The 18,542-nt window shown below is 35.3% G+C and overlaps 1 protein-coding gene across 4 annotated transcripts in view; it reads left to right on the top strand.

The window, feature by feature from the left end:
- The window catches only part of rapgef6 (Rap guanine nucleotide exchange factor (GEF) 6), a 265,100-nt gene that overhangs the window by 226,685 nt on the left and 19,873 nt on the right, over window positions 1-18,542 (top strand). For 3 of the 4 annotated variants that reach the window (XM_062070137.1, XM_062070136.1, XM_062070140.1), the window contains 5 exons: window positions 3,110-3,277; window positions 3,362-3,577; window positions 5,417-5,628; window positions 13,106-13,229; window positions 16,632-16,655. In XM_062070137.1, coding sequence (XP_061926121.1) covers window positions 3,110-3,277; window positions 3,362-3,577; window positions 5,417-5,628; window positions 13,106-13,229; window positions 16,632-16,655 — 744 coding nt within the window. The remainder of the gene's footprint in view (window positions 1-3,109; window positions 3,278-3,361; window positions 3,578-5,416; window positions 5,629-13,105; window positions 13,230-16,631; window positions 16,656-18,542) is intronic. The other variant, XM_062070138.1, reaches the window with a different exon arrangement.

Here is an 18,542-nt window from a genome sequence, read left to right as displayed (position 1 = left end):
GGTTCCCCTCACTCCGTACTCCCTCAGCACCTCCCACAAGATCTCCCGAGGGACGCGGTCATACGCCTTCTCCAAATCCACAAAACACATGTAGACTGGATAGGCATACTCCCAGGCCCTCTCCAGGATTCCCGCAAGCGTAAAGAGTTGGTCAGTTGTTCCACGACCAGGACGGAATCCACATTGCTCCTCTTGAATCTGAGGTTCGACTATCGGCCGGACCCTCCTTTCCAGTACCTTGGCGTAAACTTTCCCAGGGAGGCTGAGTAGTGTGATACCCCTGTAATTAGCACACACCCTCTGGTCCCCCTTTTTGAAAAGGGGAACCACCACCCCAGTCTGCCACTCCCTCGGCACTGTCCCAGACTTCCACGCAATGTTGAAAAGGCGTATCAACCAAGACAGCCCATCAACACCCAGAGCCTTCAGCATTTCTGGACGGATCTCGTCAACCCCCGGAGCTTTGCCACTGTGGAGTTGTCTAACTACCTCAGTGACTTCACTCCGAGAGATCAACGTCGATCCCCCATCATCCTCAGGCCCTGCTCCTATCAGGGAGGGTGTGTCTGATGTATTTGGGTTCAGGAGTTCCTCAAAGTGCTCTTTCCAACGCCCCACGACTTCCTCACTTGAAGTCAGCAAAGTCCCATCCTTGCCGTACACAGCTTGGATGGTTCCCTGCTTCCCCCTCCTGAGGTGCCGTATGGTCTTCCAGAACAGCTTTGGTGCCGCCCGATAGTCCTTCTCCATGGATTCCCCGAACTGCTCCCACACCCTCTGCTTAGCCTCGTCCACAGCCACGGCCGCTGCCCTTCGGGCCCGCCGGTACCTTGCAACTGCCTCCGGAGTCCCCTGGGATAACATACCCCGGTAGGACTCCTTCTTCAGTCGGACGGCTTCCCTGACCACCACTGTCCACCAGGTGATTACAAAATCGATCATTGATCTTTGGCCTAGGGTGCTCTGGTACCAGGTACACCTATGAGCATCCTTATGCTTGAACATGGTGTTTGTTATCGCAAGTCCGTGACTAGCACAGAAGTCCAATAACAATCCACCACTCAGGTTCAGATCAGGGAGACCGTTCCTCCCAATCACGCCAGTCCAAGTATCACTGTCATTGCCCACGTGCGCGTTGAAGTCCCCCAGCAAGACTATGGAATCCCCTGCCGGCGCCCCATACAGGACCCCATGCAAGGTATCCAAGAAGGCTGAATACTCTGAACTCCTGTTTGGTGCGTATGCACAAACAACAGTCAGAGTTTTCCCCCCTCCAACCCTAAGGCGAAGGGAGGCGACCCTCTTGTCCACTGGGGTGAACTCCAACGTACAGGCACTCAGCCGGGGACTCGTGAGTATCCCCACACCCGCCTGTGCCCTCACACCCTGAGCAACTCCAGAAGTGAACAAGGTCCATCCCTTGTCCAGGAGTGTGGTTTCAGAGCCCTTGCTATGCGTAGAGGTAAGCCCCACCAGATCCAACCGGTAGCGCTCCACCTCTCGCACCAGCTCAGGCTCCTTCCCCACCAGCGTAGAGACGTTCCACGTCCCGAAAGTCAGCCTCTGCTGCCCCGAATTGGTCCGTCCGGAGCCTCCACTTTCACCGCCATCCATTTGGCAGCGCACCCGACCCCACTGGTTCCGACCGCGGGTGGTGGGCCCACGTGGCAGAGAAGATGGCGTGTCCACGTAGCTTGTATATGTGTATATATACCATATATATATATATATATATATATATATATATATATATATATATATATATATATATATATATATATATATATATATATATATATATATATGTATATATATATATATATATATGTATATATATATATATATATATATATGTGTATATATACCATATATATATATATATATATATATATATATATATATATATATATATATATATATATATATATATATATATATATATGTATATATATATATATATATATATGTATATATATATATATATATATGTATATATATATATATATATATATATATATATATATATATATATATCGACATATATACAATGTATATATATATATATATATATATATATATATATATATATATATATATCGACATATATACACTGTATATATATATATATATATATATATATATATATATATATATATATATATATATATATATATATATATATATATATACAGTATAGTCTGTTTTTAATTTATTTTATTAAGGTTTATTTTATATTTATATATATATATATATATATATATATATATATATATATATATATATATATATATATATATATATATATATATATATATATACACAGTATAGTCTGTTTTTATTTTATTTTATTAAGGTTTATTTTATAATATGCCATAAGCTGTTTATTTTTTATACAATTTCTATTTTATTTGACAAAAAAATTGCATTTGTGTCAAAATATTGGGGTTTTGTTTAAAGCTAATTTAAATTATGCATGCATGTAATTTGTAGCGATTAATCAAAATGCAAAATTGGGATAATCTGAGCACAACGTAACTTTTTTGTTAGGTTTTTGTCAGTTTATATTGTTTCAAGGCTATTACTCAAGAAGATGTCTCTCAAATTTTGTTTTTCGCATCCGTCAACACATGAGATGACGTCTCGTGTGTTGAAATATCAGATTATGTTCTGTCAGATAAAATGCTTGCCTGCAGGAGCAAAGGTCACCGCCTCTGTCGATGGTGTTGAGGGCGGAGCAACATCGGATAGGGGCGGGGTATTTGCTGACGGCGAGACACAGCTGGCAGGTTTAACAAGGTTTTAATGATCAGAATGTTTCAACAAACGTCTTTCTCCAGCAGAACGTGACCTTTGAGTCACGTCCGTATCCTCTCTCTCTCTCTCTGCTCCCGGCTGCTCACTGTTATAGACAACAGATGATTAGATTACCACGTACCACCTGTGAAATCTAATCACCTGCCAGCTGTGTCTCACGTTCAGCACATGCCCCGCCCCTATCCGACGGTGGACTTTGCTCCTGCAGGCGCGCTGATCACACCCTCCCTCCACAATGCTTAAAAAATATTTATGTATTTTTTTAAATGATTTTTGGATATTTTATGATGCGCAGATACTACCTGAAGAACAACATGGAGACGGAGACGTTGTGCTCGGACGATGATGCGCAGGACCTCCTGCGAGAGAGTCAGATCTCGCTGCTGCAGCTCAGCACCATGGAGGTGGCCGCCCAGCTCTCCATGAGGGACTTTGAGCTCTTCAGGAACATCGAGTCCGCTGAGTAAGAAGACAACTTTTTTATTCCACTTCAATGCAACCGCCGGTCCAACTCCCTCACCCGGCGTCTCCTTCCCCTCTCTCTCAGGTACGTGGACGACCTGTTCAAGCTGGACTTGTCGTCCTGGAGCGGCAACCTGAAGCAGTTTGAGGAGGTGATCAACCAGGAGACCTTCTGGGTGGCCACGGAGATCCTGAAGGAACCAAACGCCCTGAAGAGGATGAAGACCATCAAGCATTTCATCAAGATCGCACTGCAGTGTCGGGAGTGCAAGAACTTCAACTCCATGTTCGCCATCATCAGGTATCTTTGTGCATGTGTGTGTGTGTGTGTGTGTGTGTGTGTGTGTGTGTGTGTGTGTGTGTGTGTGTGTGTGTTCGTGTGTTCTTGTATTTCTACCCTTCTTGAGACATCAACAAGGAAAAGTACCTTCCATATGAGGACCGGTGAACAAGTTAGGACATAAATCATGGTCCCAATACGGAAAACCATTGCATCTAATAGAGAATGTCTCATTTGCACCCCTGGTGGTGAAATCTATCAAAATGAGGGTGGTCCCAAAAAGGAGGGATTTTTCAAATTGGCTGTGTGTCGGTTTTAAAAGTGCTCCCCCTCTGGTCAATATATGAAATAACAAGTGTGTGTAAGAAATTGAAATGCACCACCCTTTGGCCAAAATGTATAAAAAATAAAATATGCACTGTATATAGAGACATACTGTAATAACTTGAAGTAAGTCATGAAGATTAAAAAACAATTACCAACAAAAATTTAAAATGAACTAAAAGCAGTCTTTTTCTCACAATGTGTCGACATATTCCTTCTGTTTCTGTAATATCGCAATATTTTCTCGTAAAAGTATTACTTTTGCATGTAAAATTATTACTTTTTGATGCAAAATGGTGACACTTGTCATATAAAATTCTGACTTTTATCACAATAGTGCCAATGTTTTTGTTTTTCTTGTAAAACAGCGACATTTTTGGAGTAAAATTCAGATTATTGACTGTGTGTCGGTTTTAAAAGTGCTCCCCCTCTGGCCAACGTATGAAATAACAAGTGTGTGTAAGAAATTGAAATGTGCCCCCTTTGGCCAAAATTAATAAAAAAATAAAAATAAATATGTATATAGAGACATACTGTAATAACTTGAAGTAAATAATGAAGATTAAAGACCAATTACAAACAAAAAATGAACTAAAAGCAGTCTTTTTCTCACAATGTGTCGACATATTCTTTCTGTTTCTGTAATATTGCCATATTTTCTCGTAAAAGTATTACTTTTGTATGTAAAATTATGACTTTTTGATGCAAAATGGTGACACTTGTCATATAAAATTCTGACTTTTATCACAATAGTGCAAATGTTTTTGTTTTTCTTGTAAAACAGCGACATTTTTGGAGGAAAATTCAGATTATTGACTGTGTGTCGGTTTTAAAAGTGCTCCCCCTCTGGCCAACATATGAAATAACAAGTGTGTGTAAGAAATTGAAATGTGCCCCTTTGACCAAAATTAATTTAAAAAATTCAATAAATATGTATATAGAGGCATACTTTAATAACTTGAAGTAAATAATGAAGATTAAAAACCAATAACAAACAAAAAATGAACTAAAAGCAGTCTTTTTCTCACAATGTGTCGACATATTCTTTCTGTTTCTGTAATATTGCCATATTTTCTCGTAAAAGTATTACTTTTGTATGTAAAATTATGACTTTTTGATGCAAAATGGTGACACTTGTCATATAAAATTCTGACTTTTATCACAATAGTGCAAATGTTTTTGTTTTTCTTGTAAAACAGCGACATTTTTGGAGGAAAATTCAGATTATTGACTGTGTGTCGGTTTTAAAAGTGCTCCCCCTCTGGCCAACATATGAAATAACAAGTGTGTGTAAGAAATTGAAATGTGCCCCTTTGACCAAAATTAATTTTAAAAATTCAATAAATATGTATATAGAGGCATACTTTAATAACTTGAAGTAAATAATGAAGATTAAAAACCAATAACAAACAAAAAATGAACTAAAAGCAGTCTTTTTCTCACAATGTGTCGACTTTTTTCCTATAAAATTGGAAACGGTTTCTCATATTCTTTCTGTTTCTGTAATATTGCAATATTTTTTGGCGTTTCCCCCAGCGGTCTGAACCTGGCCCCGGTGGCGCGGCTGCGCGGCTCCTGGGAGAAGCTGCCCAGCAAGTACGACAAGTTGTTCGGTGACCTGCAGGACGTGTTCGACCCGTCCAGGAACATGTCCAAGTATCGCAACGTGCTGAGCAGCCAGAGCATGCAGCCGCCCATCATCCCGCTCTTCCCCGTCGTTAAGAAGGACCTCACCTTCTTGCACGAAGGTACCGCTTCCTGTTTTATTGTGGAAAGTTCCTCTTTCCACTCTCACTCAGGACCTTTACTTCTGTTAAAGTCTTCCTTGTCTAACATTTGACTCATCTTGCACACACACACACTAATATACCTATATTATTATAGTATAAATCAGGGGTCACCAACGCGGTGCCCGCGGGCACCAGGTAGCCCGTAAGGACCAGGGGCCGTACTTATCAAGCTTCTTAGAATTACTCCTAAGAAGTCTGCTAAGAGTTGACTTAAGAGTAAATAAATTATTCGCTGAAAGCTGCACTTAAAAGGTAGTTATCAAGCGTCTTACTCACACTTTCAGCGAAGTGTAGGACTGAATCTTAAGTGTCACAGTCAGAGCTGAATTACGACATTACTATGTGCCGTAAACGGAATTTTAGGTGACGTCATTTCTGTGTCCATAGAAATGACCAATCACGGAAGGGAATCCGTTGTCTAAGAATAAAGAAATATCTTGGAAATATTTAAGTGGACAATGGGAGTGTATATTTGGACAATAAACTACAAAATAATACAAAACAAACTAGTCCCCGCCGGCACTCACGCTACCGCTCCCTCTCTTCTATCGCCCACACACTCACTGACGTCACTCACCTCACGGCCACACACATACGCTACTGTCATAACATTTTCTTTCCAATTCATTAATTAGGCAACTAATTTGAAACTGGTGTGGGTAGCTCTATATATACTAGCCCACTGCAGCCACATGCAGAAATCAACAAGGAATCGAAAAGTATTAAATCTGTGACAAAAATAATATCCGCTCCGTCTAAACGATACCGTTTGATCAGCTGCTCGTCATCAAAAAAAAACAAAACATTGTTCCGTTCCCTGAATGTTCGCGCACGTCTCTCTCGCCTCAGTGCCATCCCCTGCTGGCAACTCCTAACCACTTAAGACACCTCTGAAGGTCTCTTAAATATCGTGGAGAGTAGGAGTGATTCTTAGACTTAAGAACGTTGATAAAAAGCTTTTATTCTTAAGTTTGAGAGTAGGACTAAATTTCGCAAATTCTCAGGACTTAAGTGTAAAATGGCACTCTAAGAAGCTTGATAAGTACGGCCCCAGATGAGTCGCCCGCTGGCCTGTTCTAAAAATAACTGAAATAGCAGCACTTACCAGTGAGCTGCCTCTATTTTTAAAATTTTATTTATTTACTAGCAAGCTGATCTCGCTTTGCCCGACATTTTTAATTCTAAGAGAGACAAAACTCAAATAGAATTTGAAAATCCAAGAAAATATTTTAAAGACTTGGTCTTCACTTGTTTAAATAAATAAATTAATTTCTTTACTTTGCTTCTTATAACTTTCAGAAAGACAATTTTAGAGAAAAAATACAACCCTAAAAATGATTTTAGGATTTTTAAGCACATATACCTTTTAAATGTTCAAGTAAATTAATTTTTTTATTGTAAAGAATAATAAATACATTTTAATTTAATTCTTCATTTTAGCTTTTGTTTTTTCGACGAAGAATATTTGTGAAATATTTCTTCAAACTTACTAAGATTCAAATTCAAAAAAATTATTCTGGCAAATCTACAAAATCTGTAGAATCAAATTTAAATCTTATTTCAAAATCTTTTAAAATTTCTTTAAAAAATTTTGTTATGGAAAATCTAGAAGAAATAATGATTTGTCTTTGTTAGAAATATAGCTTGGTCCAATTTGTTATATATTCTAACAAAGTGTAGATTGGATTTTAACCTATTTAAAACATGTCATCAAAATTCTAAAATTAATCTTAATCAGGAAAAATTACTAATGATGTTCCATAAAAAAATGTTTTTTATTTTTTCAAAAAGATTCAAGTTAGCTAGTTTTTCTCTTCTTTTTTTCGGTTGATTTTTGAATTTTAAAGAGTCGAAATTGAAGATAAACTATGTTTCAAAATTTAATTGTCATTTTTTTCGTGTTTTCTCCTCTTTTAAACCGTTCAATTAAGTGTAAATATCATTAATTATTAATAATAACATAGAGTTAAAGGTAAATTCAGCAAATTGGCTATTTCTGGCAATTTATTTAAGTGTGTATCAAACTGGTAGCCCTTCGCATTAATCAGTACCCAAGAAGTAGCTCTTGGTTTCAAAAAGGTTGGTGGTATAAATTATACACTAACTAATATTATACACATCTTATTATACATATTCAGGGTTCGTATGGGTGCTTAAAAACCTTGAAAATGCTTGGATTTTAATGTTGTTGTGCAGGTCTTGCTTCTCCGGGTTCTTCGGACCACCAATTACTAGGGATGATGTTTGATAAGAAATTATCGAGTTCGAGCCCATTATCGAATCCTCTTATCGAGCCGATTCCTTATCGATTCTCTTATCGACTCCAGATAGGTTGTTGTATATGGAAAAAAACACAATATTTGGTTTAACAAAAGCTCACTTTTATTTTATAAGAAAAAAATAAAATAAAATAAATAAATAAATATTGACTGTTACCCCCCTAAAAAAATAAAATAAATAAATATTGACGGTTGTTACCCAAAGTATATTAAGTGGGATTTGTCAGAAAAACAAATATATACAGTAACACAAAAACAACCTGTCTCTATGATCATTATAGGTGTATAAATAATAATATAAGGTTAAATAAAATCAGTCCCATGGGCACAAAACTGAAAATAATACAGCTCTCCAAAAAGTGCACTTCTGCTGCTATTGGAACATACCAACTACACACACTATGAGTTTAGTTGGGTTGAGTTGAGTTTGAGTTTATTTCGAACATGCAAGCATACAACATGATACATCAGTAAGATGCTTCTTCCTACTCCTTTTCGAACATGTTGAAAAGAGAAACTGGAAATTGTGATCAATTTATTCACAATATACTCCATAAGTAATCACAATAAAAATAAATAAATAAATAAGAATTGGTGAAGTAAGTTACATTTCATATGATGAGATAAGTAAGATTATTATGAGAGTGAAAGAATGGATGAATTAAATAGATGCAGAATGTTTATCATGGTGTCCCGGAAGAGTTAGTACTACAAGGGATTCTGGGTATTTGTTCTGTTGTGTTTATGTTGTGTTACGGTGCGGATGTTCTCCCGAAATGTGTTTGTCATTCTTGTTTGCTGTGGGTTCACAGTGTGGCGCATATTTGTAACCGTGTTAAAGTTGTTTATACGGCCACCCTCAGTGTGACCTGTATGGCTGTTGAACAAGTATGTCTTGCATCAATTCGTAATGAGTAAAGCCGGTAGATATTATGTGACATTAGGAACGCCATAGTCATCAATCAACAATTCTTCTTCCAAAAAATTAGCATGTCTGCTTTTTAGCTCAGACATTAGACTGAGCTACGTCATTTCCTGTGATGTCCCAAAGGGCATTTCCTGTGAGACTGGATTCGTTCCCAGGGATTCGAATAAAGAACCAACTCTTTTTCTTGACTATAGTGGCCTCGATAATGGGAACCGGTTCTCAAAAAGGGATTCGAGTCCATGGAATCGGTTCTTTTCTTATCGAACGGTTCTTTTCTTATCGAACAACCGGGAGAACCGGTTTCAAACATCGTCCCTACCAATTACGGACATGCCAGGCTCTTCCAGGATGACAACACTGTTTTATTTTACAATAAAAGTGCAAAGTTTTTTCTCTCAATCGAGCACCTGAATGGTCTCTCTCCAGAGTGTCGTCTGTCTTGCTCTTGCTCTCGCTCTCTTTCGTGATCGTGCTTCACCAACCGCCATCAACAACTCTCCCCTCCTACGTCCCGGCTGCTCCTTTAACAGAGCGACAGGTGATCTGACAAACACTCTCAGCTGGGTCGTCTGCGCACCTGTCGCTGATCTCGAAGCCGGTCCTGGCACACCCCGCTTCGATGCAGGTCCGCAGGCCACGCCCCCCCCCCCCCCACAGTTGTGTTTTCAATGTTTGAAAAATGCTAGAATTTTTGTTCATCATATTTCTCGGCAGTCTGATTCAATAAGCTAATTATAAAATGGAGAAAAATACAACAAGTTTCCTTAAAAAATGAAAGCTACACGCTTGATCTGTTGGCTTTGCACGAGCCCTTACATTAGGTTGTTGTCATGTATATACGAGGACAGTGGCGCGTCGGTCCATCATGCTGGGAGGTTGTCGTTTTAATAAACATTGGATGGAAAATGACAAATACTAACTTTGGATAAAACGGTTCGATGTATTTTTTGCTCTATATTGGCTCTGTACCGAGGATGTCGTTGTGGCTTGTACAGCCCTTTGAGACACTTGTGATTTAGGGCTATATAAATACACATTGATTGATTGATATTATTTTGGTTGTCTACTTCAGTGTTTTTCAACCTTTTTTGAGGCAAGGCACATTTTTGTCATAAAAAGGCACATCACCAGCTGAAAACGTTAAAAAATTAACTCCACCAGGTCGCTGTGCCTTATTTTGTTGGTGTCTTCCTGTGTGTAGTGCTTTAGTTCTTGTCTTGCGCTGTTATTTTGGTGGCCCTTCCTGTTTTGTCGGTCTTCCTTTGAGCGCTATTCCGCGCACCTGCTTTGTTGTTAGCAAGCAAGTCTATTTACGTTGTTGCGATCCTTCTTTGTGACATTGTTGCTTTGTCACGTCACATACGGACGTACTTTAGTGGACGCCGTAAGTTTTTGCTGTCGTCCAGCATTCTGTCTCTGTTAACTTTGTAGCCAGTTCAGTTTGACTTTCGTTTTGCATAGCCTTTTCCTTTCCCTTTCGTTCATTTTGGGTTTAAGCATTACATACCTTTTTTTTTACCTGCACACCGCCTCCCGCTGTGGTCTGCATATTGGGATCACGACAAACCGTCCTCGTCTCACCCGACACATTCCGACTTTTACAACGCAATGCTGCCACCTACTGACATTTTACACAGCACAGACACTAAGCAACGACACATTATTTGCAGATTATAATTATTGATTTGTAAAAAAAAAAATTTTGGACCAATTAGGTGAAGTTGCATTATTTCCCACGGCACACACTGCAAAAACTGAAATCTAAGTAAGATTGAATATCTCAAATAAGGGTGATATTTGCTTATTTTCTGTCTAAAAAGATAATTCTTCTCACTAAACAGATTTTATGTTAGAGTGTTTTACTTGTTTTAAGTGTTTTGTTCCTAAATGATCTCAGTAAGATATTACAGGTTGTTGCTGAGATGTTATGACCTATATTGAGTAAAACATGCTTGAAACTAGAATATCAACTGTTGCAAAGCTGTGTCATCAACCCTCACAAGTATAAAACTACTTTTTTAAAGTAATCATTTCTTATTTCAAGCATGAAAAAAAAAATCATGATTTTGAAACAATTGTGTCTCATACTTAAAACAGATGACAGCCAAATGGACTTTGCTGTTTTATTTTCAACGAAACAATAGAAAATACGTACTCATATAGTAGTACAGTTGGCACAGTACAGTAAACTAACAGTTAATATTTAAACATTTGACATTTCTAACAATTTTGAGCAGAAATAGTTCATGCACATTCAGATAAATTCCTCGAAATTACAATGAAAATTTTTTTGCCCGGGGGCCGGTCTGTATTTATGCGCACTAACTGACTGAAAGAGCACCCACTTGATGCGATGATGTCATGTTATCGATGGAAAAATGCATTTTTAGACATTTTGATTTGCCTGAGCGGCTAGGACAGTGGTCCCCTACCTTTTTGTAGCTGGGGACCGGTCAACGCTTGAAAATTTGTCCCACGGACCGGGGGTCGGGAAGAGGGGAGGGTGATTTTTTTTTTTTTTTTTTTTTTTTCATAAATAAATACAATCATGTGTGTTTACGGACTGTATCCCTGCAGACTGTATTGATCTATATTGATATATAATGTATATATTGTGTTTTTTATGTTGATTTAATTTAAAAAAAAATATATATATATATATATATATATATATATATATATATATATATATATATATATATATATATATATATATATATATATATATATATATATATATATATATATATATATATATATATATATATATATATATATTTATTTATTTATTTTATTTTTTTTTCTTGCGCGGCCCGGTACCAATCGGTCCGCGGACCTGGTGGTTGGGGACCCCGAGAGTAACAAGCGCTTGCCTTGTTGCCTTTCCATTAAGAACAATACATTTGTTTTTTGTATAAGTTTGCTGGTTTCCAGAAATGTAATGCCGAGCGCATATCATTATGTCAAGATAATGGCACTAGCCTTACTTAATTTAAGAATATTTTTCAACATACTGAGCAAAAAGGTCTCTTTTTTTCTACCAAGAAAAGTGCACTTGTTATTAGTGAGAATATACTTATTTTAAGGTATTTTTGGGTTCATTGAGGTTAGCTAATTTTACTTGTTTTGGAAAGTCTTGACAAGCCAAATTTTCTTGTTCTATTGGCAGATCATTTTGCTTAGTTCAAATAAAATACCCCTAATTTTATTTATTTATTCTTGTTTACGAACACTGACTTTTTGCAGTGCACCAGACAATATCTCTAAAAACACTGGTCCACTTAACAGTTAAAGCAAACAAGTTACATTTTGTCGTTTTGGTTAATTGCATTAAAATGGTTACATTATTGGACTTGTTTGCACTGTAAATGGTCATGTAATGTATCATTTGTAACTTTTTTCCACAACTTAGAGCTGAGTTAATATGAATGATTTTGTAGTTTTTACACAACGTGGTTTTATGCATTTATTGCTCTATTATTTTCGTTGTCTGGCTACCTCAGTGAAAGCAAAAAAAGTTAACTTTTGTCTTTTTGTTCATTTCTTATCTTAGCCACAGTTATAAGGCTAGATATACTTAATGAAAAATATTTTCCTTTAATTTATTATCCCTTTATTAATATTAATGTGGAACAGTTTTGTTAATAAATGAGTGAAGTTGACATTTTGAGGGTGCGGCAATAAATAAGGTGTTTTAGTACATGATGTAGAAAGCTCTGTTGCCAAATACTAACACTTGTAATACTTTTGTATTATTTGTGGTTTCTTGTAATAGATTTAGTGTACTTGTAGTGGTATTATTTGTAGTAGTGTACATGGAGTTGTATTATTTGTGGTTTCTTGTAATAGTTTTAGTGATACTTGCAGTGGTATTATTTGTAGTAGTGTACATGTAGTTGTATTATTTGTGGTGTCTTGTAATAGTTTTAGTGTACATTTGTAGTAGTGTACATGTAGTTGTATTATTTGTAGTTTCTTGTAATAGTTTTAGTGTACTTGTAGTGGTATTATTTGTAGTAGTGTACATGTAGTTGTATTATTTGTGGTGTCTTGTAATAGTTTTAGTGTACATTTGTAGTAGTGTACATGTAGTTGTATTATTTGTAGTTTCTTGTAATATTAGTTATGCACTTGGTTTATTGTTTATTACATTGTTTTATTGTTTATGATATTGTTGTATTGTTTATGATATTGTTGTATTATTGATTGTATTGTTTGTGTTTGTCAGGTAATGACTCCACGGTGGACGGCCTGGTGAACTTTGAGAAGCTCAGGATGATCGCCAAGGAGATTCGACATGTGGTGAGGATGACCTCGGCCAACATGGACCCCGCACTCATGTTCAGACAAAGGTGTGTTACTTCTTCTTCTACTACTACTACTACTACTACTACTGTTAATATTACTACTACTAATAATAATATTACTACTACTACTACTATTATAAATATTACTACTACTACTACAACTACAACCACCACTACTACTACTACTATTACTACTATTATAAATATTACTACTAGTATGTCTACTACTATTACTACTACTACTGTTACTATTAATATTACTACTACTACAGTTACTATTACTACTACTGTTACGACTACTACTACTACTACTATTATAAATATTACTACTACTATGTCTACAACTACAACTACTATTACTACTACTATTATGACCACTACATCCAACACCTTCAATCACTGTCCCTGAAAACCTCAAATAAAGCCAGAAATCTTGGGGTTATTTTAGATTCTGATTTACATTTCGACAGTCACATCAAATCAGTAACAAAATCGGCCTACTATCACCTCAAAAATGTAAAAAGACTTAGAGGGCTCATGTCAGCTCAAGACTTAGAAAAACTTGTACATGCCTTTATTACCAGTAGGCTGGACTATTGTAATGGTCTCCTTGCAGGTCTTCCAAAAAAAACTGTCAGGCAGCTACAGCTTGTTCAGAACGCTGCTGCTAGAGTTCTAACAAAGACCAAAAAATGTGAGCACATTACACCAATTCTTAAATCCTTACATTGGCTCCCTGTACATCAGAGAATAGATTTCAAAATCCTCCTGCTCACATATAAATCACTACATGGTCTAGGGCCCAAGTATATCACTGATATGCTCCCACTATATACGCCCTCTAGATCACTAAGATCTTCTGAGACCAATCTGTTAGCGGTTCCAAGAGTAAACTCAAATCAAGGGAGATCATCATTCAGTCACTATGCAACACATAGCTGGAATAAACTTCCTGAAGATGTCAGACTCTCCCCAACTCTCACTACTTTTAAAACTAGACTGAAGACTTTTATGTTCACCTTAGCTTTCAGCTAAATCTTTTAATCTTTTAACTTTTAACGTCTGCACTGTTTTTATTTTTATTGTCTGCATTTTAATTTTGCTTTTATTTTCTTTCATTTCACTTTGTTGTCTGTGAAGCACTTTGAGTCTGCCTTGTGTATGAAAAGCGCTATACAAATAAAGTTGCCTTGCCTTGCCTTGCCTACTACTACTACTATTATAAATATTACTACTACTACAACTACAACCACTACTACAACTACTATTGCTACTATTATAAATATTACTACTACTACTACTACTATTATAAATACTACTACTATGTCTACAACTACAACTACTACTAATACTACTATTACTACTACTACTACTACTACTATTATAAATATTAGTACTACTACAACTACAACCACTACTACTACTACTGCTACTACTACTATTATAACTATTACTACTACTATGTCTACTACTATTACTACTACTATTACTATTATAAATATTACTACTTCTACGTCTACTACTGCTGTTACGACTACTACTACTGTTATAAATATTACTACTACTACATCTACAACTACTATTACTACTACTATTATGACTACTACTACTACTACATCTACAACTACTATTACTACTACTATTATGACTACTACTACTACTATTATAAATATTACTACTACTACAACTACTATTGCTACTATTATAAATATTACTACTACTACGTCTACAACTACTACTACTACTATTATAAATACTACTACTATGTCTACAACTACTATTAATACTACTATTACTACTACTACTACTACTACTACTATAAATATTACTACTACTATGTCTACTACTACTACTACTATTATAAATATTATTACTACTATGTCTACTACTACTACTACTATTATAAATATTATTACTACTACGTCTACTACTACAACTACTATTACTACTACTATTATGACTACTACTACTGCTATTATAAATATTACTACTACTATGTCTACAACTAAACAATTAGTTCTACTACTACTATTACTACTATTATAAATATTACTACTACTATGTCTACAACTACTACTACTATTGCTACTATTATAAATATTACTACTACTACTACTACTACTACTACTACTACTATTGTAAATACTACTACTATGTCTACAACTACTATTAATACTACTATTACTACTATTATAAATATTACTACTTCTACGTCTACAACTACTATTACTACTACTACTACTACTACTATTACGACTATTATAAATATTACTACTACTATGTCTACAACTACTACTAGTCCTACTAATATTACAACTACTTCTACTATTACTGCTACTACTACTACTACTACTACTATTATAAATATTACTACTACTATGTCTACAACTACTACTACTACTATTATTATAAATATTACTACTACTACGTCTATTACTACTACTACTACTATAAATATTACTACTACTACTACTACTACTACGTCTACAACTACTATTACTACTACTATTATAAATATTACTACTACTACATCTACAACTACAACTACTACTACTACTACTACTACTGTTATAAATATTACTACTACTACGTCTACAAATACCACTACTACTGTCCTACTCCACCAACGGGGTGAAAATGAATATTCTTTGAAAGCCAACATTTGTCGGACGTCAACACATCGGCACTTAAAGTATTGACATGCAAGATGATGCAACACTGCCCCCTACAGACAGTCCTCGTGTACTCCAAGAGTGGACAGAAGTGTCGGGACACGCCTGAATCCTAATTATTTATCTCCGCGAGACATTTTGGGCAATTGTAAGCTTTCGGGGAAGCTTTGTTTTTACTTTTTCCACACGGCTGTGCTTGGAGGAGTTTGCTGACCTTACATCTGGACAAACACACAACAAAGAACAAAGAGGACACCAGAAAGTGTGTCACAACAAACACGGTGTTATTGACTTATATCTGACTTGACATTTTTCACACTGTAACTTTGGGGTTTTCATCCCAATCAGCAGAAAATGAGGTACACACCTTTAGGGGACTGACAAGCACGTGTGTGTCAAATTGGTGGCGGGACTTTGCGACTATTTGTCCATAAATCATAGCGAGTTTGTGTCATGATGATAAAACATATGCTGGCATATTTTATAAAGCATTGTGACCACAACCCAGAGGGGGCGCCACAGATACCATTTGTTAAAGGTGTCCCAACACTTCTGTCCTATGTGGCTTGGACAAACATAGTCACATGATGCACACTTCTTCGGACGATATGGGGACATGTCCCGTGTGTTTGCTGTTCTCCATCTTGCCATCATTCCTTCATGGCAGCATGAGCTCCATTACAAACACCATGCCCCCCCCCACCCCCCTCCTTACCGTCCTCCACCCTCCAAAATAAAAAAACTTGTCTTCAATCTTCGCACCTCTCGCTTGCAGGAAGAAGAGGTGGAAGAGTTTAGGGTAAGTTTGTCCCCTGTGGCCATTTGCTTTTTGCCGGCGTGGCAAAAAAAACTCACCGTGCATCTTTTAAACTGCATGCCCCGCCCCCCTCAGACTCACTTTACACCATGCCTGTGTGTGTGTGTGCGCGCGTATGTGTGTGTGTGTTAACCCTTCCATTGGCAGCCTTCACCCACCTGACCCACAGAGAAGTTCATCATCATCATCATCATCATCAATGTTGTGTCTATGATGACATCATCATGCATCTGAGTCTCATAGCTTCTAATTATCGAGGTTCATTTGTTTAGTTTTTTATTACGGAAGCTTTTTTTTTTTTTACACTGAATGTACTTCGCTGAATTTGTGAATTGAATTTTGTATACATCAAATTATGCTGACACTTTCATTGACTAAACATGTGTGTGTTAAACAATTCAGTTGTGTTAAGATAGTGTTTTAAAATTCAGTGTAAACATTCAGTGCAAAAAATATAAGTGTATAAAAATCCAGTGTGTAAAAATTAAATGTAAAAAAATTCAGTGCAAAAAATATAAGTGTATAAAAATTAAATGTAAAAAAAATTGTATGTAAAAATTCAGTGCAAAAAATATAAGTGTATACAAATCCAGTGTGTAAAAAAATTCAGTGCAAAAAATATAAGTTTATAAAAATTCAGTGCGTAAAAATTAAATGTAAAAAAAATCAGTGCAAAAAATATGAGTGTATAAAAATTAAATGTAAAAAAAATAAATGTAAAAATTCAGTGCAAAAAATATAAGTGTATAGAAATTAAATGTAAAAAAAATGATATGTAAAAATTCAGTGCAAAAAATATAAGTGTATAAAAATTCAGTGTGGAAAAATAAAATGTAAAAAAATTCAGTGTAAAAATTCAGTGCAAAAAATATAAGTGTGTAAAAATCCAGTGTGGAAAAATTAAATGTAAAAAAATTCAGTGTAAAAATTCAGTGCAAAAAATATAAGTGTATAAAAATCCAGTGTGTATAAAAACAGTGTGTAAAAATCAAATGTAAAAAAAATCAGTGCAAAAAATATAAGTGTATAAAAAATTAAATGTAAAAATTCAGTGCAAAAAATATAAGTGTATAAAAATCCAGTGTGTAAAAATTAAATGTAAAAAAAATTCAGTGTAAAAATTCAGTGCAAAAAATATAAGTGTATAAAAATCCAGTGTGTATAAAAACAGTGTGTAAAAATTAAATGTAAAAAAAATCAGTGCAAAAAATATAAGTGTATAAAAATTAAATGTAAAAATTCAGTGCAAAAAATATAAGTGTATAAAAATCCAGTGTGTAAAAATTAAATGTAAAAAAAATTCAGTGTAAAAAATATAAGTGTATAAAAATCCAGTGTGTAAAAATTAAATGTAAAAAAAATTCAGTGTAAAAATTCAGTGCAAAAAATATAAGTGTATAAAAATCCAGTGTGTAAAAATTAAATGTAAAAAAAATTCAGTGTAAAAATTCAGTGCAAAAAATATAAGTGTATAAAAATTCAGTGTGGAAAATTAAAATGTAAAAAAAAATTAAGTGTAAAAATTCAGTGCAAAAAATATAAGTGTGTAAAAAATTCAGTGTAAAAATTCAGTGCAAAAAATATAATTGTATAAAAATCCAGTGTGTAAAAAAATTCAGTGCAAAAAATATAAGTGTATAAAAATTAAATGTAAAAATTCAGTGCAAAAAATATAAGTGTATAAAAATTCAGTGTGTAAAAATTAAATGTAAAACAAATTCAGTGTAAAAATTCAGTGCAAAAAATATAAGTGTATACAAATTTAATGTAAACAAATTCAGTGTTTAAAAATTCTGTGTAAAAAAATTAGGTACAAAAAAATTGTGTACAACAATTCAGTGTATATATGAATTTAGTGTAAAAAAAACA

The sequence above is a fragment of the Entelurus aequoreus genome, linkage group LG14, assembly GCF_033978785.1.
Source record: "Entelurus aequoreus isolate RoL-2023_Sb linkage group LG14, RoL_Eaeq_v1.1, whole genome shotgun sequence".
NCBI classification, from domain to species: domain Eukaryota; kingdom Metazoa; phylum Chordata; class Actinopteri; order Syngnathiformes; family Syngnathidae; genus Entelurus; species Entelurus aequoreus.
Note: the sequence above shows the minus strand (reverse complement) of the source record. Positions and strands in the feature narration are given on the sequence as shown.